Source organism: Octopus bimaculoides, chromosome 5 (genome assembly GCF_046866305.1).
Source record: "Octopus bimaculoides isolate indiv1 chromosome 5, ASM4686630v1, whole genome shotgun sequence".
In the NCBI taxonomy this organism is placed as follows: Eukaryota; Metazoa; Mollusca; class Cephalopoda; order Octopoda; family Octopodidae; genus Octopus; species Octopus bimaculoides.
In genome coordinates, this window is record NC_142932.1 from 30,646,968 (window position 1) to 30,673,220 (window position 26,253).

General features: G+C 39.6%; 2 protein-coding genes across 3 annotated transcripts in view; one reads left to right on the top strand and one right to left on the bottom strand.

Moving 5' to 3' along the window:
• LOC106869281 (radial spoke head 1 homolog) overlaps positions 1–26,189 on the bottom strand; it is a 63,967-nt gene extending 37,778 nt beyond the window's left edge. The window contains exon 1 of one of the 2 annotated variants that reach the window (XM_052967858.2): positions 26,063–26,189. The gene's annotated coding sequence lies outside the window, so the exon portion shown is untranslated. Of the gene's footprint in view, positions 1–26,016 lie in introns of both variants that reach the window. The other variant, XM_052967859.2, reaches the window with a different exon arrangement.
• Positions 1–26,253, top strand: part of LOC106869276 (beta-galactosidase-1-like protein 2) — a 62,811-nt gene that overhangs the window by 21,382 nt on the left and 15,176 nt on the right. Inside the window, exons 3-13 of the mRNA XM_089352142.1 lie at positions 4,642–4,710; positions 6,208–6,303; positions 8,297–8,402; positions 9,999–10,091; positions 12,128–12,209; positions 17,399–17,557; positions 18,919–19,059; positions 21,645–21,737; positions 22,349–22,399; positions 23,130–23,197; positions 24,896–25,042. Of these exons, the coding sequence (XP_089208268.1) occupies positions 4,642–4,710; positions 6,208–6,303; positions 8,297–8,402; positions 9,999–10,091; positions 12,128–12,209; positions 17,399–17,557; positions 18,919–19,059; positions 21,645–21,737; positions 22,349–22,399; positions 23,130–23,197; positions 24,896–25,042 (1,105 nt within the window). The remainder of the gene's footprint in view (positions 1–4,641; positions 4,711–6,207; positions 6,304–8,296; positions 8,403–9,998; positions 10,092–12,127; positions 12,210–17,398; positions 17,558–18,918; positions 19,060–21,644; positions 21,738–22,348; positions 22,400–23,129; positions 23,198–24,895; positions 25,043–26,253) is intronic.

Genomic DNA, 26,253 nt, shown 5'->3' on the forward strand with positions numbered 1-26,253 from the left:
CAACTTAGCAAACACAAAGGTTTTAATTTCTAGAAAAGAAGAGAGGATTTTGGTAGCATCAAAGAATTGGCCTCTCATAGTTTCTTGGAAAGAGGTGGGTAGAAATGCCACACAGTGCACCTTGTGTGATCTATAGGTGCACAAGATGTATGTATGTATAAGGTGACGAGCTGGCAGAAAAGTTAGCGTGCCGGGTGAAATGCTTAGTGGTATTTTGTCTGCCGCTACGTTCTGAGTTCAAATTCTGCCGAGGTTGACTTTGCTTTTCATCCTTTCAGGGTCGATAAATTAAGTACCAGTTACGCACTGGGGTCGATGTAATCGACTTAATCCCTTTGTCTGTCCTTTTTGTCCCCTCTATGTTTATCCCCTTGTGGGCAATAAAGAAATAAGATGTGTGTATTACCTCCTATGCTGATCCACCCCTATTTTCCTTCACCTTCTTCCAAGCTTACCATGCCTCCCACCCATGTTTACCATTCACTTCATTCACCTCTACCCTCATCTCTACTATCTCTCATTCTCCTTTCACACTCTTGAACCGACCCACTCAGCCATCCTTGATTCTCAATCCATATTCTCTACTTATTCACCTCCTTATACCCCAGGTTACACCTTGACACCTCATCTCCACCATTCTTTCTTCTTTATCTGCTTGGGTAACCATATATCTCCTCTGCAGCAAGATGCCTGTTTCTCCCCCTCTATCATACTTTAAACTTTTTTTACATCTAGCTCAAAGCCGTCTCCAATACTTCACCCCTGCCCCTTTTCTGTTAAGGGTTCTTGTTTTACGAGTTACTTGATGACCTCACTAGTGCCTGTGCTACAAAAAGACATCCAGCACATTCTGTAGAGTGGTTGGCATTAGAAGGGACATCCAACTGTAAAAGCCATGTAGACATTGCAACCTGACACAGTCCTCTTCCTCATTGGATCTTGTAAAACCATCCAACTCATGCCAGCATGGAAAACAGACAATGAATGATTATACAGAGTAGCCCCAAAGCAGGTTTACAGTTATTCAACTGTCTCTTTCACATTCATACATTAATAGTTTAGATCTTAATTATAAAAAAATATGAAACCATTATACTATGTTAATTTAGTTAATTGTTAGATAGAAATCTAAATGTAATAAAATGTTTTAAAAGAAATTTAAAGTGCCTATGTGATAACTTTAAACCTACTTTTGGGCCACCCTGTATATATTTTGCCTTTTTTTTATGTTGTAAGGTACTTGTTGACCTTGTTGGTGATGGTGGTACATAATAAGCACTGGTGCTGGTGCCACGTAAAAAGCACCCAGTACACTCTGTAAGATGGTTGGCATTAGGAAGGGTATCCAGCTGTGGACACCATGCCAAAACAGACAATTGGAACCTGGTATGGTTCCCAGCCTTGTCAGCTCCTGTCAAATCATCCAACTCATGCCAGATGTTAAATTATAATGATGATGATGATGATGATGACACACACACAAAGAGAGAGAGAGAGAGAGAGAGATAAAGAGAAATAAAGAGGTAAATAGACCAATAGATAGGTAGATGGACAGATAGACAGATATTTATGTATGTAGTATGTATAGATATATTTATATATTTATAAATATATGTTTATGTATATGTGTGTGTTTGTATGTGTATGAGTATGTTTTGGAGTGTATGTTTGTGTATATGTGTGTATCTGTTCTTTCATGTTTTTTCCTTGATTAATGTTACCGTATTTTTTTTTTCTTTATTTCTTTGATTTGCTTTTTGTGTCCTTTGTTTTCCTCTTCAAAATGTTATGTTCATCCATTTCCTGTGATAATTACACTACCTACTCTACACTCACTGACAAATAACAAAACTGATGGACTGATGGACAGACCACAAGATGTGATTGCCTTTTGTCCTTAATTCTCTGCTACAATCATGTTGCCTTCTTAAAACCCTGTTGTCTCTGTTTCTCAGATAATAATTAGTAGAGTTCGTTTAGTTACTGCTCTCACCTATTAATCACTTGTTTGTTCTTTGGCAACCAGTTATCAAGCATACAATGAAAGTGTCCGATAGCACTGGTCATTACAATGTACTGATGACCGAAGCTACTTCCTTCACACCGAGCTAAATAATTTGTACAATTTTCTAGGGTATTATATTTTGTGGTTCATTTTGGTGGTACAGTAGGTGTGATGATTGTGAAAGGAAGGAGGGGGTATAGCGGTGGTTGTCATGGTGATGGAAAAGATGGTAGTGACATTAATTTGGCAGTGTACTTAACCCATTCTCCATAATAATGTTATATAATACACACGCATTTATAAGTGAGCATGTATTAACATGTATGTGTATATGTATTTATATCTATGCCTGTATGTTTTTACACACACACACACACACACACACACACACACACACACACACACACACACACACACACACACATATATATATTCGTTTATATTTATATAAACAAATAATTATATTCTTGGGAATAGAAATTTCCCTTATGAATTTTTTTACACACTGGCTTCCTGATAAAATTCTTGTAAAAGATTTTTATCCCTTTTTGAATTTATATATATATATATATAAAGCTATAAGCTTTATCAGTTCGTTTAGGGTTACCTCTCTTAGGTACATTAGGAGATTCCTGAGAAAGGGTAACACTGAACAAATGAGGTGTTTTCACACCTTTTTACTATAAGAGAGATTTTTTTTTTCTCCACGTTAACTGAAGTGTATTTGCCTTTACCAGTTGAAATATGTGACAAACATATCTAAACTAACCTAAATTCTGATTATACATAAACACTGCTTAGCGCAATTACTCTGATATATATATATTAATAGTTATCACCAAGCTAACATGGCAGTCCAGAAAAATAGGACGAATGCTGCTGTTGATTAGCTCCAAGAGGCCATCGCCTCTAGCTAGCTTTGTGATACACGAACCTGTGTCTATTATAACCTTCGAACAGGGGAGGTCAGCCACTTACTCTTGCTGGTCCGGCATCTACAGACAGACTAGTTTCAGGGTGTTGCCCCTTATCAATGTAGAGCAGCGGAACCCAGCAGATATATATATATATACCAGCAGCAAAATATTCAGAAGTGAATATTTATATAGATATTAATATTGCTATTATTATTGAAGGCAATACAAATCGATGATAATAAAAGCAACATAGACATAGGTTGTTGCAGGCCTAAAACAGCATTATATAGCTATAGAATTAAAATCATATTAATCAGGCCACATTAAAGTGTCTACCTGCTAGAGATGAGAGTTAAAAATCCTCATTTGGACCACCCCAAAATTTGAGAGATTTCTTTTGATCCACTTGCCTGAATACTGTTGATTCTGTTATTTTCAATGTTAATGTTTTGGTGGTCGATATGAGGAGTTTAACTCTCATTTCTAGCAGATAGACACTTTAATGTCTCCTTATGATTAATATATATATGTATATATATATATATATATATATAATAGAAAGAATATATATGCATGTATACACACATATATGCACATACTTACATCTACATGTGCATATAGATGCATATCAGGGTACAGGACGTTAGAAAAATGAATTACAGACAACAGAACGAACACATAGGAAAACAGGTAGCCACTTGGAATTATTCTTTCGTCAGCTACTTCTATTGTAACTAGACGTTTCGAATATATATATATGTAAATGTAAATGTGCATACCCGTCAGAGTGTAAGTATCTTGAGAGAAAAGCTGAACATAAGAAGCATCAGTAGTGGTGTGCAAGAGAGACGATTGCGCTGGTTTGGACATGTGGTGAGAATGAATGAGGATAGCTGCGTGAAAAAGTGCCACTCCCTAACAGTTGAGGGAACCCGTGGAAGAGGTAGGCCCAGGAAGACCTGGGCTGAGGTGGTGAGGCAAGACCTTCGAACATTGGGCCTCACCGAGGTGATGACTACTGACCGAGACCTTTGGAAATGTGCTGTGCGTGAGAAGACCCGGCAAGCCAAGTGAGATCGTTGCCAGGGCCCCTGGACTGGCTCTTGTGCAGGTGGCACATAAGATGTACCAACCTGAGCGTGACCATTGCCAGTACCGCCTGACTGGCCTTGTAGGGTTTTCGAGCGAGATCGTTGCCAGTGCCCCTGGACTGGCTCTTGTGCGGGTGGCACATAAAAGACACCATTTCGAGCGTGGCCGTTTTCGTGCAGGTGACACGTAAAAGCACCCACTACACTCTCTGAGTGGTTGGCGTTAGGAAGGGCATCCAGCTGTAGAAACTCTGCCAAATTAGATTGGAGCCTGGTGTAGCCATCTGGTTCACCAGTCCTCAGTCAAATCGTCCATCCCATGCTAGCATGGAAAGTGGACATTAAACGATGATGATGATGATGATGCCAAAATCAGATAGAATTGCTATTATTAGTAGAAGAGAAGGAAGAAGACAATCACTAGGAACCTGGGGAAGAAGGGGGCTGAAGAATTTTGGGATGACTTAAGAGAAATGGCACAAGATTGTCATGTTTGGTGAAAATTCAAAATCTCATGCATCTCATAGGCATGAGAGGATTAGAGATAAGTATGGCATCTATACTTTCTACAATTTCGATGTTACCCACAATTTATAAACTAAATGTTTTTTCCTAATTTTGGTTTCAGATATGTCCCTTGGAATCTGCACGAACCTTCTCCAAACCACTATGTATTTTACGGAATATTAGACTTAATGTAAGTGATGCTTTTATAATTCTTTTATTTTTTACTTGTTTCAGTCATTGGACTGTGGTTATGCTGAGGTACTACGTTGAAGGGGTTTAGTTGAACAAATCAATCCTGGTTCTTATTTCTTTAAACCGTGTACTTATCTACATTATTTACATTCGACGGATATTTGTTTCAACTGATGTACTCTCCAGCCTTCATCAGGTGTCCTGGGGGAATTTCAAACCTGGGTTCTCATTCCAAGATTCCGAGTTTGATTCCAGTCAGTGACCTAAATAATAATAATAATAATAATAATAATAATAATAATAACCTTGGAAAAATTTTTTACTTTGCAAAATAAGTTTTTTAGAACTTGACATTCGATGCATGAGAGAATCTGACACAGCTGCCTTCTCTTGCACTTCTTGCTGTGAAGTTAAATTCATCTGGGACCCTTGAGAGTAAGAGATCTAATCCTGTTTTTTTTTTTTTGATGACTCTTACATCCACCTGTGGAGGCGCAATGGCCCAGTGGTTAGAGCAGCGGACTCGCAGTCATAGGATCGCGGTTTCGATTCCCAGACTGGGCGTTGTGAGTGTTTATTGAGCGTAAACACCTAAAGCTCCATGAGGCTCCAGCAGGGGATGATGGCGAACCCTCCTATACTCTTTCACCACAACTTTCTCTCACTCTTTCTTCCTGTTTCTGTTGTACATGTAATTCAAAGGGTCAGCTTTGTCACACTGTGTCACGCTGAGTATCCCCGAGAACTACGTTAAGGGTACACGTGTCTGTGGAGTGCTCAGCCACTTGCACGTTAATTTCACGAGCAGGCTGTTCCGTTGATCGGATCAACTGGAACCCTCAACGTCGTAAGTGACGGAGTGCCAACAACAACAACATCCACCTGATATGAGTATACACTCTTCTTTGTGCTATCTTATGTACACATGTACACATATGTATGGAAATATCTATAGGTGTGTGTATAAATGTACATATGTGTATGCACATTTTCAAATCTATTATACTGTGCCAAGAACTTTTTCACTGAGCTATGGCCATGCTGGGACACTGCCTTGATAGGTTTTCAGTGAGACAAACTGACCCTAATACATAAGTTTCATTTTTTTTTTCCTAAAGTCTGGTACTTTTCTTGTTGGTCTCTTTTGAGGAACTGCTAATGTTACAAGGGATGCTAACGAACCAACACCAGTTGTCAAATGGTGATGGTGTCGATTATTCACACACACACACACACACATGATTGGGTTCCACACTTTCCTTTTACCAAATTCACTTTGAAGACATCTTTTAATTTTGAAAAATATAATAAAAATAAAAATCTATATCTCTGTATATTTCTTTCATTACCATATTTAAATGACTATTAAAATGGTGGAGGTGGAGGCTGCAGCATTTCCTCTTTCCTGTATATTTTCATTGTATTTTTTTTAAGGTACCAAAAATATAAACCATTTTATTAAATAATGTCTCTCTTCTCTTATCTTTTTATGTAGGAAATTCCTTATATTTGCTCACAGTTTAGATTTGTATGTCATTCTGAGACCAGGACCCTATATCTGCTCTGAATGGGATTTTGGAGGACTCCCCAGGTAACTAACTGCTCTTACATTTCTTTAGAGTTGTGTGTTGAAGAGAACAACCCTTCGATACAACCCTTTGATGTTTTGGTCTCTTCGTTTACAGGTATGGCTTTGAGGTACATGCCATGATTAAAGTACAAGTGTAGTTGTGAGGTACATGAGTGGCTGTGAGGGACATGTGTGGCTGTGAGGTACAAGTGTGGCTGTGAGGTACATGAGTGGCTGTGAGGGACATGTGTGGCTGTGAGGGACATGTGTGGCTGTGAGGTACAAGTGTGGCTGTGAGGTACATGAGTGGCTTTGAGGGACATGTGTGGCTGTGAGGTACAAGTGTGGCTGTGAGGTACATGAGTGGCTTTGAGGGACATGTGTGGCTGTGAGGTACATGAGTGGCTGTGAGGGACATGTGTGGCTGTGAGGTACATGAGTGGCTGTGAGGGACATGTGTGGCTGTGAGGTACAAGTGTGGCTGTGAGGTACATGAGTGGCTGTGAGGTACAAGTGTGGCTGTGAGGTACATGAGTGGCTGTGAGGGACATGTGTGGCTGTGAGGTACAAGTGTGGCTGTGAGGTACATGAGTGGCTGTGAGGTACATGAGTGGCTTTGAGGGACATGTGTGGCTGTGAGGTACATGAGTGGCTGTGAGGGACATGTGTGGCTGTGAGGTACATGAGTGGCTGTGAGGGACATGTGTGGCTGTGAGGTACATGAGTGGCTGTGAGGGACATGTGTGGCTGTGAGGTACAAGTGTGGCTGTGAGGTACATGAGTGGCTGTGAGGTACAAGTGTGGCTTTGAGGGACATGTGTGGCTGTGAGGTACATGAGTGGCTTTGAGGGACATGTGTGGCTGTGAGGTACATGAGTGGCTGTGAGGGACATGTGTGGCTGTGAGGTACATGAGTGGCTGTGAGGGACATGTGTGGCTGTGAGGTACAAGTGTGGCTGTGAGGTACATGAGTGGCTGTGAGGTACAAGTGTGGCTGTGAGGTACATGAGTGGCTGTGAGGGACATGTGTGGCTGTGAGGTACAAGTGTGGCTGTGAGGTACATGAGTGGCTGTGAGGTACATGAGTGGCTTTGAGGGACATGTGTGGCTGTGAGGTACATGAGTGGCTGTGAGGGACATGTGTGGCTGTGAGGTACATGAGTGGCTGTGAGGGACATGTGTGGCTGTGAGGTACATGAGTGGCTGTGAGGGACATGTGTGGCTGTGAGGTACATGTGTGGCTGTGAGGGACATGTGTGGCTGTGAGGTACAAGTGTGGCTGTGAGGTACATGAGTGGCTTTGAGGGACATGTGTGGCTGTGAGGTACATGAGTGGCTGTGAGGGACATGTGTGGCTGTGAGGTACAAGTGTGGCTGTGAGGGACATGTGTGGCTGTGAGGTACAAGTGTGGCTGTGAGGTACATGAGTGGCTTTGAGGGACATGTGTGGCTGTGAGGTACATGAGTGGCTGTGAGGGACATGTGTGGCTGTGAGGTACAAGTGTGGCTGTGAGGTACATGAGTGGCTTTGAGGGACATGTGTGGCTGTGAGGTACATGAGTGGCTGTGAGGGACATGTGTGGCTGTGAGGTACAAGTGTGGCTGTGAGGTACATGAGTGGCTTTGAGGGACATGTGTGGCTGTGAGGTACATGAGTGGCTGTGAGGGACATGAGTGGCTGTGAGGTACAAGTGTGGCTGTGAAGCACGTGTGTCGCTGTGAGGTACACGTGTGGCTGTGAGATACATACCAAAACAGACAAATGGAGTCTGGACAGCTCTCGGCTGACCAGCTCCATGTCAACCCATCCAACCCATGCCAGCATGGAAAGCAGACGTTAAACAATGATGATGATGGTGATGATGATGATGATGACACTCAGCTATTTCAGATCTCCCTCCTCACCTATTAGATCTATTAGATCTCTTGTAATTAAATGTCAACGATTTCTCTTTCAAAATTCCAGTTTGTCATTAATTTTCATGTTTTTCTTCGTTTTTTTTTTTTTCCCCAGCTGGCTCCTACGTACCCATGCATCTCTCCGTTCTAATTCGGCACCTTACATGTTTGCAGTTGAGAGATATTTTGCTAATCTGCTGCCACAAGTTGTTGATTTTCAGGTAATGATATTCAAATATCTTTCAATTGTGTTGCATTTTTGCTGTGTCATTTTAGAGATTTATTAAACATATGTAGGCGTAGGAGTGGCTGTGTGGTAAGTAGCTTGCTTACCAGCCACATGGTTCCGGGTTCATTCCCACTGCGTGGCACCTTGGGCAAGTGTCTTCTATTATAGCCTCGGGCATTTGTAGTAATCATCAGAATTCAAAATGTATTTAACTGACAGCTGAGTTCTTGACAACTGCAGTACCTCTTAGAATGCTCCAGCAAGTTGAATTTTTGGAATACAGTTTTGACCAGTCCACATGCAATTTATGTATATATATATATATATATATATATATATATATATATATATATACAGGGTGTCCACAAAGTCTGGGTACATGGGGATTAACGCATACTTTAAGAAATTATTATTTCTTATATTTAATTGTTTATGTTATGATTTTATTTAATCCATGTACCCAGACTTTGTATCTTACAAGGTCGGACTATCGTCAGCAGAAATGACCAGACAACATATGAAGCACGAGTCAATAAGCAGCATTGTATATCTTGTAAGATATATAATCTTTATCTTACTAAAATTGACTTGAAACCATGGTACAGAATATAGATTGGTAAAAGTTTTTATTTTTCATTTCCTTTCGAAATTATTCCTAATTTTTGTGGTATGTAGTCTTTTGCTGCTATTTCTAGCGAGTAGATGTCCTATTATAGGCATCTCTGCATTTTAAATGAATAATACATAGTCTATTGACTGTTTTTTTACTCTCGCTAGACCACTGGTGGTAAATAAAATTTCTAAAATTTTTTTTGCTACCCTATAATTTATTAATATATATATATATATATATATATATATATGGGAGAATATACAAATAATAACAACAGACGAGGACAGGTGGTGTAAATAACAAAAGTATATATTAGTATGACGCTCGGGAATACGGAAAGTCTTTGACGTTTCGAGCTACGCTCTTCAACAGAAAGAATACGGAGACAAGGAGAAAAACACGGAGAAAAAAAATTGAATAGTGTTCGGTCAACGGTCAATCATAATAATGGCCGATCATAACAATGACTGACCGGAAGTTAGAAATTCTTATTTCAGGAGAGCTAAGAAAGGGGGAGATAACAAACGGTGATCGGGAACGAGGGGCTGTGTGTGGGAGGTAGAATGCTGGTGATCTTGATGTATGTAGTGTGAAAATGGGGAAGGGAGAAAGGGAGAAAGGGAGTTAGTAGTTGGTCAGTTGTAGTGTGTGCGTGGTGTGATGCGAGGGTATTGGTGTGGTGTGCGTGGTGTGATGCGAGGGTATTGGTGTGGTGTGATGTGAGGGTGTTGGGAGGTGGGGAAGGCATGGGTGGAGTGTGGGTTAGGTTTAGGGTGGGGTAGAGGTAGGGGTCTGTGGGTAGGGGTGGGTGGTGGGTGTAAGGAATTGGATGGGGTGGAGTGGGAAGGTAGAGTAGGAGTGTGTTGGGGTGTGGTGGGATGAGCTTATGAGAGGGTGTTGACGAGGAGGGAGTGCTATTACTACCACTCACTATTTCTACATTCCATTGATCTAAAACTCTATCTTGTGTTGCAGTATTTCTATGGTGGACCCATCATAGCTTTTCAACTAGAGAATGAATTTGGTTCCTTCAGTAATGAGGTGCAACACCTGGAAAACCTACGAGAGGTCAGTCCTTGTTTTATTTTCTGTCCATTATGGGGAGTGTTTAAAATGTATGAAACATGTACAATAAGTTTGAACACGTATTGACATGTTAATCAAACAATAGAAATAGCAGCCAAATCTTGCTCAAAATCACACCATGTAACTTAGACACTATAGTTATTATCATCATTACTATTTAACATCCATTTTCCATGCTGGCATGGATTAGATGATTAAACAGGTGCTGGTGAACCAGAGAGCTCCACTGTCTGTATGACGTGGTTTTGTCTGGCCGGATGCCCTTCCTAACACTAACCACCAAGTAACTCATGAGATCACCAAGTAACTCACAAGATAAGACCTTTCAACTGAGGGGTACAAAAGTACTGTCTTCAGTCCTAAGATGCCTTAGGGCTGGTTACCCAGCTTCCAAGGCCTAAATTCCCCATAGGAGGAGGTAGCCACAACAAGACACACACCATGCATTCCATTCATTTCCCAGCTCAAAAAGGCGAGCCCCATCCTATGCTTGGATCAAGGCATAGAAAGCAAACCCCCAATATCAGCAGCAGGGACTGACAGCATATGCTGGTTTTAACCCCACTGCATCATGCTGGTTCTGTACCCCACCATCATCATTGTCATCATCACACTCATTCAGCTTGCTAGAAATAACAATCAAGTTTCTCTCAAATCAAAGGTTACAATCCAAAACTAGAAAGAATGTATTTGAATACATACGCCCTGAAATACAAATAAACATGGGAAGGTCATGGCTGGAGAGCCTTTGATATTAGGTCTGCTCGATCAATGCTGATTTGGAGCTAAAACGACCACAACCTAGGAGACAGGGTGTAAATACTATAAGACATCACAGTCAGTACAGTGCAAGTATGAAAAGATATTGTTGCAATCCCTAAGATGCAAACATTACATGATACTAGAATCCCTTTGCTGGATAGGTACAGTCCATCTCATAGGCCATTAATCAATTTTCATTGCTCAGTTTTTCCTACAAGGTAATGACCAATCAAAAGCCTACAAGGTACTGACCAATCAAAAGCCTACAAGGTACTGACCGATCAAAAGTGGGTGTTGCTCTTCCTTTTCTGACTAAGATTGTGGAGCAGACGTTTTAACTGTATGGCATTGCCTGCTCCTGAAAATATCTCTGAAAGTAGGCAGGACATATATCACCATGTCCTTTAGACCAGAGGCTGGAAAACACTTTATGTCATGGCCCCACTTCATGGAATTGTTGATTACTTATTGGTCCCCATTATCTAAATTTTTAAAATAAAATTCAGATGTATAATAAATAAATTTCGTAATTGTAAGACAATAATCTTTCTGTTCTTTTGTGTTATTACTACCTTTTAATTAGAAATATTTAATGAGTTTAAGGAGTGACTGTGTGGTAAGTAGCTTGCTTACCAACCACATGGTTCCGGTTCATTCCCACTGCGTGGCACCTTGGGCAAGTGTCTTCTACTATAGTCTCAGGCCGACCAAAGCCTTGTGAGTGGATTTGGTAGACGGAAACTGAAAGAAGCCCGTCGTATATATGTATACATATATGTATGTGTGTGTATATGTTTGTGTGTGTATATGTTTGTGTGTCTGTTTGTCCCCCCCCCCCACAACATCGCTTGACAACCGATGGTGGTGTGTTTACATCCCTATAACTTAGCGGTTCGGCAAAAGAGACCGATAGAATAAGTGCTAGGCTTCCAAAGAATAAGTTCTGGGGTCGATTTGCTCGACTACAGGCAGTGCTCCAGCATGGCCGCAGTCAAATGACTGAAACAAGTAAAAGAGTATACATAATTGATAAAGGACAATAAAAATTCAATCATATTAAATTGGTATTATTGGAATATCAACCTCTAGCATAGCTTTAAGCCCCCCACCCTACTTCCTAGGGTCAATGTTGACCACTTAACGAACCCCTTTTCTAGACTATAACCCTAAATGTGTGTGTTGTTTAAAGTGCAACAAATAAATGAATTAGTTGAAATTAGAATAGTATGTTATTGTGGTGTTTAATATCTTTTCAGCTTTTTACCAAGAACGGTGTCCATGAATTATTGCTAATCTCAGATGGATTGTCAGGAATCATAAGAGCTACCATTCCTGGCGGTAAGTGCCATGTCTTTCTATTGGTTGCTTTTGTTTGATAGAAATTCTCTGCTAAGTACATTTTCATATAAATATGAATTAGATTTTGATGAAATGACTAAACTCCAGTTATTGATCCTGTGGCTGGTATGGGTATATGGTTAAGAAGTTTGCTTCCCAACCACATAATTTCAGGTTCAGTTCCACTGCATGGAAACTTGGGCAAGTGTCTCCTACTATAGCCTTGTGAGTAGATTTGGTAAACTGGAACTGAAAAAAACCCATTGCTTACCAACCACAAGGTCCCGGGTTCAGTCCCACTGCGTGGTATCTTGGGCAAGTGTCTTCTACTATAGCCTCGGGCCGACCAAAGCCTTGTGAGTGGATTTGGTAGACGGAAACTGAAAGAAGCCTGTCGTATATATGTATATATATATGTGTGTGTGTGTCTGTGTTTGTCCCCCCAACATCGCTTGACAACCGATGCTGGTGTGTTTATGTCCCCGTAACTTAACGGTTCAGCAAAAAGAGACCGATAGAATAAGTACTAGGCTTCCAAAGAATAAGTCATGGGGTCGATTTGCTCGACTAAAGGCGGTGCTCCAGCATGGCCACAGTCAAAAAGACTGAAACAAGTAAAAGAGTAAAAAGTGTATATACACACACACTGTATTTTCATGTGTATAAGGAAACCCCTAATTTTTGGGACCTAAAATTTGGAAAGAAAGTTTTGTAAAGGATTATAATACTATCCATGTATAAGAAACCCCCATATTTTTTTAACCTAATTTTTGACAAAAAATGGTTTCTTATACATGTTAAGATACGGTATATACATATGAGTGAGTGGACAAAGAAAAGAAGAGCACTCAACAAATTTATTGGGAGGTACATGTATGGATCAAAACAGTTTGATTCAAATTCATTGGTACTCTTGAGTTTTAAGTGTGATGCTAGTCGTCAGTCCCTCATTCAAATTCAAAATGGCTGAAGACTAGCATCATGCTTGAAGTTCAAGCGTACCAATGAATTTGAATCAAACTGTTTTGATCCATATATATATATATATATATATATATATTTATATATATATATATATATATATATATATATATATATATATATTGTTGTACTTGGGGATGTTCATATTGCCAGTTTAGCCAATAAAAACACACGCACTGTATATTTGGTGTTAATTTGCTTCAGCTTTATATTACATTAATCTTAATCTTATTTCGGCCAGAGTTCTTTTGTCACACTTCTGTGACCTCATCAGTGGTCCTTTGTTTCCTTCCTTCTTATGTGTGTCTCACCTTGCTAAATATCAACCATTTTGTATTTTGTATTCCTATAGTATGTGTCTACGCATGCGTGTCTTTCAATGTGTCTGTGTCTTTTGTAAGTGCATGTGTGTATGGGGAGTGTCTGTATCACCTATATACACTGTTCATTTGTATTTGTTTTTATTTATTTATTTGTTCATGTGTGTGTGTGGGAGAACGGACACACAGACACAGATAACCATAGGCACAAGAACACAGACAAAGGTAAGGCCATGGGGGTCAAGAGGGAGAATAAAGTTGAATGCAACAGAATTCTTGGACAGGGAGTCAGTAGACCTAAAACAGAAAACACTAGATGGGGTGGTGGTGGTGGTGGTGGTAGTGACAGTAACAATAGTAGTGGTAGGAAAAACAGGATGAATGGGAGTAGCAATAACGGCAGTAATAGTAGTTGTAGTTACGAAGAAGACAACCCCAGAGGGGCCAACAACAGGAATACTAACCTCCTTGACACTCAATTCTTCAACATACATGACAAAACATATGATATGAGCTGGGTATACCCAACAACATTACCCTTTAACAAAAGAGTCTGCATCCCTAGACATACTCATGACCACATGGAAGCACAGTTCACTATAGCTAGGACAAAACTTAGACAGATTTTAGAAATATACACTAAGAGACAGAGACAGAATAAGACAGAGGCCCAACAACTTGGGAATATACCCGCAAGTGGCCTACACAAGCTCATGCAGCGCACGAAAAATGGAGAAGTGGTATGCCTTCCCACAGATAAGTCCAGCAGAATGTCAATAGACAGCCTGCCGAACTATATCCAGGTAATGCAACCTCACATCGCCAATACGAAGGTAACAACCTTACAGGCGCATGAGGAAATGGAAAAAGTTCTCAATGCCCACATGATGATGTGGACAATTGTTCTTAGACCCCAGAAGTGCACAGCCAACAACTTCCAAGCCTGGAACAATGATATCCCGACGCTGTATGGGCTCCGTAAGGACCACAAAGTAACAACTAATACTGTAGTGGGACCACCAACAAGACCAGTCTGTGGAGCGAATGTCGCTAGTAACTACAGGATTTCCTACTTCCTCTCAATGATCATACGCCCCATAATCCAGATGTCACCTGATGTCTGTGACAGCACGGAAGATCTCCTCAGCAGGATCAACGACTGCAACAACACTTGCAACCTGACAGGGTGTATAGTGGGTAGCATGGATGTGGTATCACTATACCCATCTATCGACGTGGCTTTTGTAGTGGAAAAGTGCGTGGAGATGATCAACGAGAGCGAAGTAGAGTTCCAAAAAGTCAACACAGAAGAACTGGGCCTCCTACTTAGATTGACATATGACAATGTATACCTAGATAGATACGACCTTAGAGATTTCTGCCCTAGTAGACGTCTAAGAGGTAGACCACCCACAATTACCTCTATGGCTAGGAAGACCCCTATAGAGAGATGGAGTGGATGGACCAGAGCCATACGGACCCCCACTAATATCCACCAGGTAAAGAAAATGATCGCACATGCACTAGGAGCTAGTATAAAGGTCACCCTAAAAGGCCACACCTTTAAATTTAACAACAAATTATACGCCCAAGACGAGGGGGCAGCCATCGGTGTTAGTATCGCTGGTGATGTGGCCAATCTCTTCATGGTATGGTGGGACAGAAGGCTTAAGGAACGCCTGACACAGAACTCCATACTCGTGAATGTGTACTCTCGATATGTCGATGATATCAACTTAGTAGTAAAGACACCCCCACAAGAGAGTACCCCTGAAATAGAAATAGAAACTAAGACTATGGAGAGCATCCAGCAAATAGCTAACTCCATCCACCAGAGTATTAAAGTTACGATAGACTACCCTACTAAACACCCTAACCATAGATTACCTGTATTAGATACTGAACTCTGGCTAGAAACTAAGAACAATAAAACCAGCATCCTCCATTCACACTATACAAAACCTATGGCCTCCAAATACCTGATCCACCGGAACTCGGCTATTGCGGACAATGCCAAATTCAACATATTGATGGCAGACCTCGTCAGAGTAATGCGAAATGTCTCCTGCATGTGCGACCCTACAGAATTAAAGAGACATATACAACATTTCGTCCACCGCATGCAGTTCTCAGGTTACAGCCATAAAGAAAGGATCAGGGTATACAAAGGAGCTATGAAGAAGTTTGAAACAATCAAACGCAACGATAGGAATGGGATTTGCCCACTCTATAGGAGCAAATCATGGAACACCATAGAAAGGACTAAGAAGAAAATAGGGAAGGCAAGCTCATGGTACGATAGCCACAAGTACCAGAGCGTCATGTTCGTTGACACCACCCCTAGAGGCGAACTGGCGTACCGCTTTAGAAGGGCCCTAGACAAACTTAAGCTAAGAATTAAGGTTGTTGAAAGGCCAGGCAACCCTATTAAATCCCTTATCAGTAGAACATACCCTTTCAGTAGAACCCCCTGCACTGATAGGAACTGTATCGTATGTAGATTTAGCCCACAAACGAACTGCAAAACCAGAAATGTGGTCTATAGTATAAGATGTACAGAGGGACGATGCAGAAATAAGACAATGACATATGTAGGCGAAACAACAAGGAGCATAGGGGAGCGGGCAAACGAACATTGGAGGGAACTTAAGGAAGGGAAGAACTCATCAGTTCTGTACCAGCACGCTGAGCAAGAACATAGAGGCTCAATCAACAACATAGAGATTAAAATCTTATCTACACATTGCAGTGATGCAGCATTTAGACAAATTACTGAAGCTACACACATAATAGAAGAGAAACCTAGCCTGAATAGAAAACTAGAATGGAACACTAACACACACCACTAACAAACCACAAACCACAGCATGTGACAACATGTTACCCATAAACCAATAATAATATGAACAAAGTATAATACAATACATAGATAAACAAATGGAATTAAATACTACATACGTTAACAAAATTTAATTAAACACAAAAGAAAAATAAACACACACACATGAATAAATAAATAAATAAAAACAAATACAAACGAACACGTATTAACAGAGTATATAGGTGATACAGACACTCCCCATACACACATGCACTTACAAAAGGCACAGACACATTGAAAGACACGCATGCGTATACACATACCATAGGAATACAAAATACAAAATGGCTGATATTTAGCAAGGTGAGACACACATAAGAAGGAAGGAAACAAAGGACCACTGATGAGGTCACAGAAGTGTGACGAAAGAACTCTGGCCGAAATAAGATTAAGATTAATGTAATATAAAGCTGAAGCAAATTAACACCAAATATACAGTGCGTGTGTTTTTATTGGCTAAACTGGCAATATGACCATCCCCAAGTACAACAACATCTGTTTCAACACACGATTTCACATCAAAAATCTTGCAAAACAAATATATATATATATATATATATATATATATATATATATATATATATATATATATATATATGTATATATATGCGTGTGTGTGTATACGTATATATATTTCAAAATGTAAACCACATGTGGATCTTGGCGATTTTTTTCCTTCATCTTCCCATTTTCTTGGACTTTCCTTCATCTCCTGTTTCAGACAAAGAGCTTTGCTCGAAATGTAAAACTACCTTTCTTTCCTTCCCTGAACGTCTGCTAATACTTTGCATGTACCACGTCCTCACTTTGTTGTTTTTTTCTTGTTGTGTTTGCTCTTCATTTTTGGGGGATTTACTATATATATAATATATATATATATATATATATATATATATATATATATATATATATATATATATATGTATATCAACAAATAAACCATAAAAAATAAATGTATTGTTCTGATTCTCATTTTCCCTTTATTTTATTTTTTTTTTCTTGAACAGTTCTATTGACTGCAAATTTTGGTGGCTACCAGAGAGGAAAAGACATATTCAAAGTCATTACAGACATAAATCCTGAAAATCCATTAATGGTTATGGAATTTTGGACTGGTTGGTTTGATCATTGGGGCAACCAATATCGAGAAGTAAAATCTCTGGGAAGTTAGTAGCTTTCTGTTTTTTTATTATTTTATAAAACATAATATGCTTAGGCAACACACACACACATACATATATATATATATGTGTGTGTATGTGTGTGTGTTTATATGTATATATATATATATATATGTGTGTGTGTGTGTGATAGGATTGTTTAAACATTCAACAGGTAGGTTTAAGTGTTTAAGCAACCAGGGGATAATTAAATCCGAAGGCACTCCTGGAGATTACTTGTGTGGGTACCGTCTTTGTTAGAAGGTATCCAGAGGCAGGTAATTTATTGTTTAAACCGCAGTTTATAATTATAATCAACTGGAGAATGGAGAAACAAACACAGGAAGAAGCAGGTCAATTGCGCTAGTTAGCCATTGATTTAATTAATTATGTGGAGATTATGTAATGATACATTGACGATCGTTTTGATCTGCCAATTTGATTGGCAGATCTCTATGTGTATGTATATATATATATATATGTATATATATACATATATATGTGTGTGTGTGAAAACAAATCAAAATCGCTGACGTAGCCAATGAAAGTACCGCCTGATTGGCACTCATGCCAGTGGAACATTACAAGCACATTCGAGAGTGATCGTTGCCAGGGCCACAGATTGGCTCCCATGCTGGTGGCACGTGAAAAGCACCATTCGAGTGTGATTGTTGCCAGAGTTGCCCTACCAGCACATGTGCCGGTGGCACCTTTTGAGCGTGATCGTTGCGAGAACCACCTGACTGACCCTTGTGCCGGTGTCACGTAAAAGCACCCACTACACTCTCGGAGTAGTTGGTGTTAGGAAGGGCATCCAGCTGTAGAAACCTTGCCAGATCAGATTGGAACCTGGTGCAACTGCTGGCTTTCCAGACTTCAGTCAAACTGTCCAACCCATGCCAGCATGGAAAGCAGATGTTAAACGATGACGATGATGATGAGGATGATCTCTCTCTCTCTCTCTCTCTCTCTCTCTATATATATATATATATATATATATATATATATACATATACATATATTAATCAACAGAAAGTAATAATATTCCCAATTAAAAATAAATACACACATCTACCTACCTGTTTTTGATATTGTACAGAATAGTTCTGTTTTTCTGAGACAAATGGTGGAATGATAAAAAAGTATTAAAAGTAAATAATTACAACTCCATTTAAAAATTAAAAAAAACAAAATTCCGAGACTCCTACCATTCCATGGGGTAAAATCACTACTCAACTACGAGGATTAAACTGCATAAAAAGGTATATATTTCTTTCCCAAGTGTTTGTTAGGTTTCAACCTTTGCTATTTCACACCACAAAATTTCTCTGTTTAAATAAGTTTTAATCTCTTGTTTTTCTTTGTAGCATTCAAGAAAACCTTCCAGTTTATTCTAAATCAAAATGCATCATTCAACTTCTATATGTTTATGGGTGGAACAAATTTTGGATTCATGGCTGGAGCAAACGGTCAGAGAGACAAATATGCACCAGATGTCACTAGTTATGGTAAGTTTGACCCTTTTGGCTTTTAAACCAGCCAAATCTGGCTCAGATATTCTACCTATTTTATGTTGAAACTTGCTGGGTGCAGCAGCCTCTCACACCTACCCTATATTGTCATTCTGAAAATAAACAAACATATCAAAGTCTTGAAGGTTAAAAATAATGAACTAGTAAGCCAGGGAGCTGCAGAAAGTTCAAATCTGAAACTGTGCCAAATCAGACTTGAACCTGGCGCAGCTTACCAGTTTTTGGTCAAACCGTCCAACCCATGCCAACATGGAAAGCGGACGTTAAATGATGATGATGATGATGAGTGGGATGGAATTTAAGGCAGAGTTTCTACAGCCGGATGCCCTTTCTGTCACTAACTCTCACCTGTTTTCAGGTAAGGTAACTCTACTCCAAGACCAGACATATTTTCGCAGAAGACTGGAAATGCAGGACGCCACTTGTACAATGTCGACACTTGTTAACAACTATTATGTGAAAAGGGAGACACAAACACATGCACACAAACACATGCACACACACACACACACACACACACACATGTATGTATGTACACATCGTACGCACCCATAAATGCAGATATAAATATATAATACAGCTTGATGAGCAGGAGCCAAAGCTTACTTAAACTAAAAGTATCAACAAGCAAAAATGCGTCTGCATCTTCAGTTATTTTCGTTGAGGATAATTGTTGCTGGCACTCAGTCGCTTACGACGTCGAGGGTTCCAGCTGATCCGATCAATGGAACAGCCTGCTCGTGAAATTAACGTGCAAGTGGCTGAGCACTCCACAGACACGTGTACCCTTAACGTAGTTCTCGGGGAGATTCAGCGTGACACAGTGTGACAAGGCTGACCCTTTGAATTACAGGCACAGCAAAAACAGGAAGTAAGAGTGAGAGAAAGTTGTGGTGAGAGAGTACAGCAGGGTTCGCCACCATCCCCTGCTGGAGCCTCGTGGGGCTTTAGGTGTTTTCGCTCAATAAACATCTCACAACGCCCGGTCTGGGAATCGAAACCGCGATCCTATGACCACGAGTCCGCTGCCCTAAACACTGGGCCATTGCGCCTCCACGTTGAGGATAATATACAACAGTAATCAACGTGGCAAGTAAAACATAATCTTGCATTTGATCAATACAAATGACGTTATGAAGATGGAACAAGGGAGACCACTTAAATGTAGGGGGGAGGGTCAAGAAATGAATACTGGCTTTGTCAAAAATTATAGTCCAAGGGAGATAACTTACATATTGTTTACAATTTTTTTTTCACATTCTGTATGAGAATTTTTTATTGGAATATAACACTTATTTAATGACTGTTGAAGAGGTTGCAAAAAGCAACGAAAATTTTAGAAAAAAAAAAAATGAAAACATAACCTCCTTCCTTGGCGGAAGTAATGAGTGGAAATGTTGATTAATAACGCATTTATATCTTTTCTACTTTAGGCACAAGGCTAGAAATTTTGGGGGAGTGAGGTAGGGGGTCAGTCGATTATATCGACCTCAGTACGCAACCGGTACTTAATTTTATCGATCCTGAAAGGATGAAAGGCAAAGTCGACCTCGGCTGGATTTGAACTCAGAACGTAAAGACAGACGAAATATCGCTAAGCATTTCGCCTGGCGGTGTGTCGACTTTGCCTTTCATCCTTTCGGGGGTCGATAAATTAAGTACCAGTTAGGCACTGGGTCGATGTAATCGACTTAATCGCTTTGCCTGTCCTTGTTTGTCCCCTCTGTGCTTGACCCCTTGTGGGCAGTAAAGAAATAAGAAACGTTAGCATGCCAGACAAAATGCTTAGCGGTATTTCGTCTGTTTTTGCGTTCTGAGTTCAAATTCCGCCGAGGTTGACTTTACCTTTCATCATTTCGGGGGCGATAAATTAAGTACCAGTTGCGTACTGGGGTCGATCTAATCGGCTGGTCTCCTCCCCCAAAATTTCGGGCCTTGAGTAGAAACGAATACTAGAATGAGTTGGATGGTTTGATCAGAGCTGGCAATCTGAAGGGCTGCACCAGGCTATAGTCATCTGTTTTGGCAGGGTTTATATGTATATGTATGTGTGTTTGTGTGTGTATGCTCTTCTCTAGACACTATATGATGGTTGTAAATCATGAGAATTATCATGATACATGTGATGTTGTTCATTTCCAGTCTTCTGTGCAAAACATGTTTATGCTATGGAAAACTATTTTCCTACTTGGAAACATGTCGGGGTTGACAACACGAAAGGCATCCAACCATAGAAAATCTGCCTCAACAAATTATGTCTGACCTATGCAAGCATGGAAAAGGTGACATTAAATGGTGGTGACGGTGGTGGTGGCACTAGCTGATTCTGATGTTGTTATTGTTGTTGTTGTTGTTTAGGTTGTTTGTGACTAAGATAAAGTAGAAGTCTTTTGGTAAATATTTTCATAGTTCCACTTCACTTTTAGGAGTTTTTATAATGAAACCTCATCTTCTGATTTAAATTTCCTTAACTTGCTTATCTATATGTGTGTATGTGTCTATCAGTCATTGTTGTTGTAATAATAATAATAATAATAATAATAATAATATCTTCATTGCAGATTATGGTGCGTTGCTATCTGAATCTGGAGACATTACAGAGAAATATCTGGTTGCACAGAAAATGATATATGAGCAGATACTTAGACCTGAAGGTAAGTTATACTGCAGAATGAGAAGATTGGGCAAGGTTGTTTGGACATTGATGATTTGGCACGACTGACTGGACATTCAACTTGTCTTGGTAACAATACTTTCTGCTACATGAAGCAAACACACATAAACATTCGTGCACACACATGCGTATAGCAATATATACATTCAGACAGAGACATTGAGTAAGAAGTGGAGAGAGAGAGGCATTACATTTATTTATTGAACATGGTTTAACGTAAAGGCATGTGGCTTAGTGGTTAGGTCTGTTGCATTCGTGATTATGAGATCATGGGTTCAATTCCCAGACTGACAGTCCCATGCTGGTGGCACGTAAAAAGCACCATTCAAGCGTGGTCAATGCCAGTGCTACCTGACTGGCTCCTGTGCTGGTGGCACGTAAAAGGCACCCCGGATAAATAAATATGAAGCCTTGTGCCTCCAGTAGAAAGTATTATTATTATTATTATTATTATTATTATTATTATTATTATTATTATTACAACAATGACTGATAGACACATACACACATATAGATATACATCATAATACTGTTGACTGTGATGAAAATATTCATGTTGAGCATTTACCATTAATAATTCTTGCATTTCAGGAATTATCAGCCCTCCTCAAATATTAGCCGACAATCCAAAGGCAAAATATGGTAAGTTAAATTTGATTTTTCTTCCGAGCCTTTTCTAATTGTTGTTGTATTTCGGGATGGTTATCTCCCCCATCCCCCAAATAAACACACACACAATAAATATTTGTTCATCACATGTTTATTACTCTTCTCATTTTAATTAATGTCCATCGTCCGGAAATCTTACGTCACGCATTTGTGACCTCTTCAGCAACACTTTTTGTTTTCATGTGTGCTCTCAACCTCAGCAGAATTTAAACTCAGAACATAAAGACAGATGAAATACTGTTAAGCATTTCGCCCAGCATGCTAACGTTTCTTATTTCTTTATTGCCCACAAGGGGCTAAACAGAGGGGACAAACAAGGACAGACAAACGGATTAAGTCGATTACATTGACCCCAGTGTGTAACTGGTACTTAATTTATCGATCCCGAAAGGATGAAAGGCAAAGTTGACCTCAGCGGAATTTGAACTCAGAACATAGCAGCAGACGAAATACCACTAAGCATTTCCCCCGGTGTGCTAACGATTCTACCAGCTCACTGCCTTAACCTCTGAGGATAATAAAGCAAAGCTGATCTTGATGGGATTTGAGTTCAGTTTGCCAAAGAAAATAAAATAACTAAACACCATTATTCATTTTGTCTACCATTCTACCCATTCTTCTACCTATGGCTTATGAATAAAAAGAAATCTATATCTGTTTATATATTAGTCTAAGTTGTGTCAATATTATTGGTATGTTTCAGGTGTATTAACTGTTTCAAGCTACCTGTCTTTCAAAGATATGCTGGACATTGTCACTGAACTACAACTGGTAAATTCTATATTTCTTTCTTTTTCTCAAGGAGATTTAAGGCTGCATGCATGGATGTTTTAGAGCCATTTTAGTGAGAGTGAAATGAGATTTTTTTATGAAACCAATTTTTTTTTTTTTTTGCTGCTTAACACTAATCTTTAAAGTTTGAATAGAGCCTGTTAGTTCTACTCTCTCTCTCTCTCTCTCTCTCTCTCTCTCTCTCTCTCTCTCTCTCTCTCTCTCTCTCTCTCTCTCTCTCAAAAACCACTTAAAGAAAAAAATTACTTAATGCAAAGTTTCTTGTACAATTCACAAAATTTCAAAAGTTTTAACACTATGAAGTTTTAAAGTTTTCAAAAGTTATAAAAGCTTTAAAAGCTTCAGAGGCTTTAAAAAGTCAAAAAAATGGAGGTAAGAGATAGGGGAGGAGACAGACAGAATGTGGGTAGATAGGTAGATAGATCAATGAGTAGAGAGATGGATAGATAGATGGATGGATAGACGGGTTGTTAGATAGATAGATAGATAGATAGATAGATAGATAGAAAGAGAGAATGCACATGTGGCATGTAATATGTGGATGGCCATGTTACAGTATTTCATCTTCCTATCAATTGAGATACACCAGCACATTATTTAATGTGCCCTTGTTCATGGTTGTGGGGATATGGTTGCTATTTCTAGCAGGTTGAGTAACCACCTAGAGGCTTGTACTATAGTGTGATGTTAAGGTCAGACATAACAAACACATTATCAAAAACATTCCCTGGTGACTAAACTAGTTCAATAGATAAATAACCAACAGCTTAATAATGCTTCAGAATTTAACTAATTAGTACTGAAATTATGGTAAACAGGCTTTGTTGTGCAAATTCATTTTGAACATTTCATTAATTTTGAATTTTTTATTTATTAAAAATTATTGTATTTGCATAAATGCTTTCTACTTTTTGTCACCATCTGTTTCTTCATTGTCATCGTCATCATCATCATCATCAACATCATCATCCAGGGGGAAGTGACCATTATAAAGATGATTATAAAGATGATGATGATGATGATGTATGATGGAAATATGCAAGGATGAGGGGTTAAGAATTCCATTTCACAACCATAATGTTTCAGGTTCTGTCCCACTGAATGGCACAACGATCATGCTCAAATGGTGCTATTTACATGCCACTGGAACAGAAGCCAGACAGCTGCTCCGGCAATGATCACACTCGGACGGTGCTGTTAGCGCTCCACTGGCACAGGTGCCAGTCATCGAATATGGCCTTCGTGCCGGTGGCACCTAAAAGCACCCACTACACTCTCAGAGTGGTTGGCGTTAGGAAGGGCATCCAGCTGTAGAAACTCTGCCAAATCAGATTGGAGCCTGGTGTCGCCTCCTGGTCCACCACTCCTCAATCAAATCGTCCAACCCATGCTAGCATGGAAAGCGGACGTTAAACGATGACGATGATAATGATATATATATATAGCTAGATATACATACATATATATAGTGTGGATCCTGGCCATACCAGCTCTTGTCAAAATGTCCAACTCGTACCAGCATGGAAAAGCAGACATTAAATGTTGATGATGATGATGATGATGATGATATATGAATGCACACACACTCACACACACACACACACACAAACATAAATATATATTTAGAAACATACAGCAGACTCTCTCACGTCTCATTTCTGTTTTTGAAATTTTCAGTCTTCATTCGATACCAAGATGGAGTTCATGGAATTGTTGAACATAAACTTCAATGCAGGACAGAGTTATGGCTATATTCTGTATGAAAAATCATTGCCGAAAGTGAAGACCTTAAAGATTGGTGGTTCAGTTGCTGATCGAGCACATGTGAGTGGAAAAACTTGTCTAACATTATATCCATGAATCAGGTGATTTATTCATAGGAAAAGCTCTTTCTATAACTGATTGGTAATATTCCCTCTGTGGAGGTGCAATGGCCCAGTGGTTAGGGCAGCGGACTCATGGTCGTAGGATCGCAGTTTCGATTTCCAGACCAGGCATTGTGAGTGTTTATTGAACAAAAACACCTAAAGCTCCACGAAGGTCCAGCAGGGGGTGGTGGCAAACCCTGCTGTACTCTTTCGCCACAATTTTCTCTCACTCTTTTTTCCTGTTTCTGTTGTACCTGTAATTCAAAGGGTCAGCCTTGTCACACGCTGTGTCACGTTGAATATCCCCAAGGACTATGCTAAGGGTACACGTGTCTGTGGAGTGCTCAGTCACTTGCACGTTAATTTTACGAGCAGGCTGTTCCGTTGATCGGATTAACTGGAACCCTTGTCGTTACCGATGAAGTGCCACAAATATTCCCTCCACTAAATGCGATGGGCTGGCACAATATTTACCACATTGGGCAAAATGCTTAGCCACATTTTGTCTGTCTTTACATTCTGAGTTCAAATTCTGCTGAGGTCAACTCTGCCTTTCATCCTTTTGGGGTCAATGAAATAAGTACCATTTGCATACTAGGGTTGATGCAAACGACTTATCCCCCGCTGAACTTGCTTGCCTTGTGCCAAAATTTGAAAGCAATATTCCCTCCTCTATCGAATTACAAAGTATAAAATCAAACTACTTTACTTGTACAGTCAGGAAAACTCAATCAAGCAGAATTAGTGCTGTGTTCAGAGCTACAACATGGTGTTTAAATATTGAATTTATAACTATTTGCTTGGGAAAAACAGCAGCTTGAATCTCAGAGCTGTTGTGACATTTTATCATTATTAAAATGTACTGCTTCTAAAATAATCACACAGACCTCCAAGCCATAAATAGACATCCTGAATAAAGCTATACTTTACCTTAGTGTATCATGATTCCCTTTAAGTATGAATAGGTTCCACTTACTTTAAAAGGAGTTACAGTTCACCAAGCTATAAATAGGTACCATGTAAGGGTACAGTTTGTTGGTACGAGGAGTAAGAACACTGTTAAAGTGACACTAGCTGAATCAATGAATGGCTTAGGAAGTTCAGTGATTCATATGTTGCTACCTATGCTAATTTATGTTAATTTATGTTCCACTTAAAACACTTGAA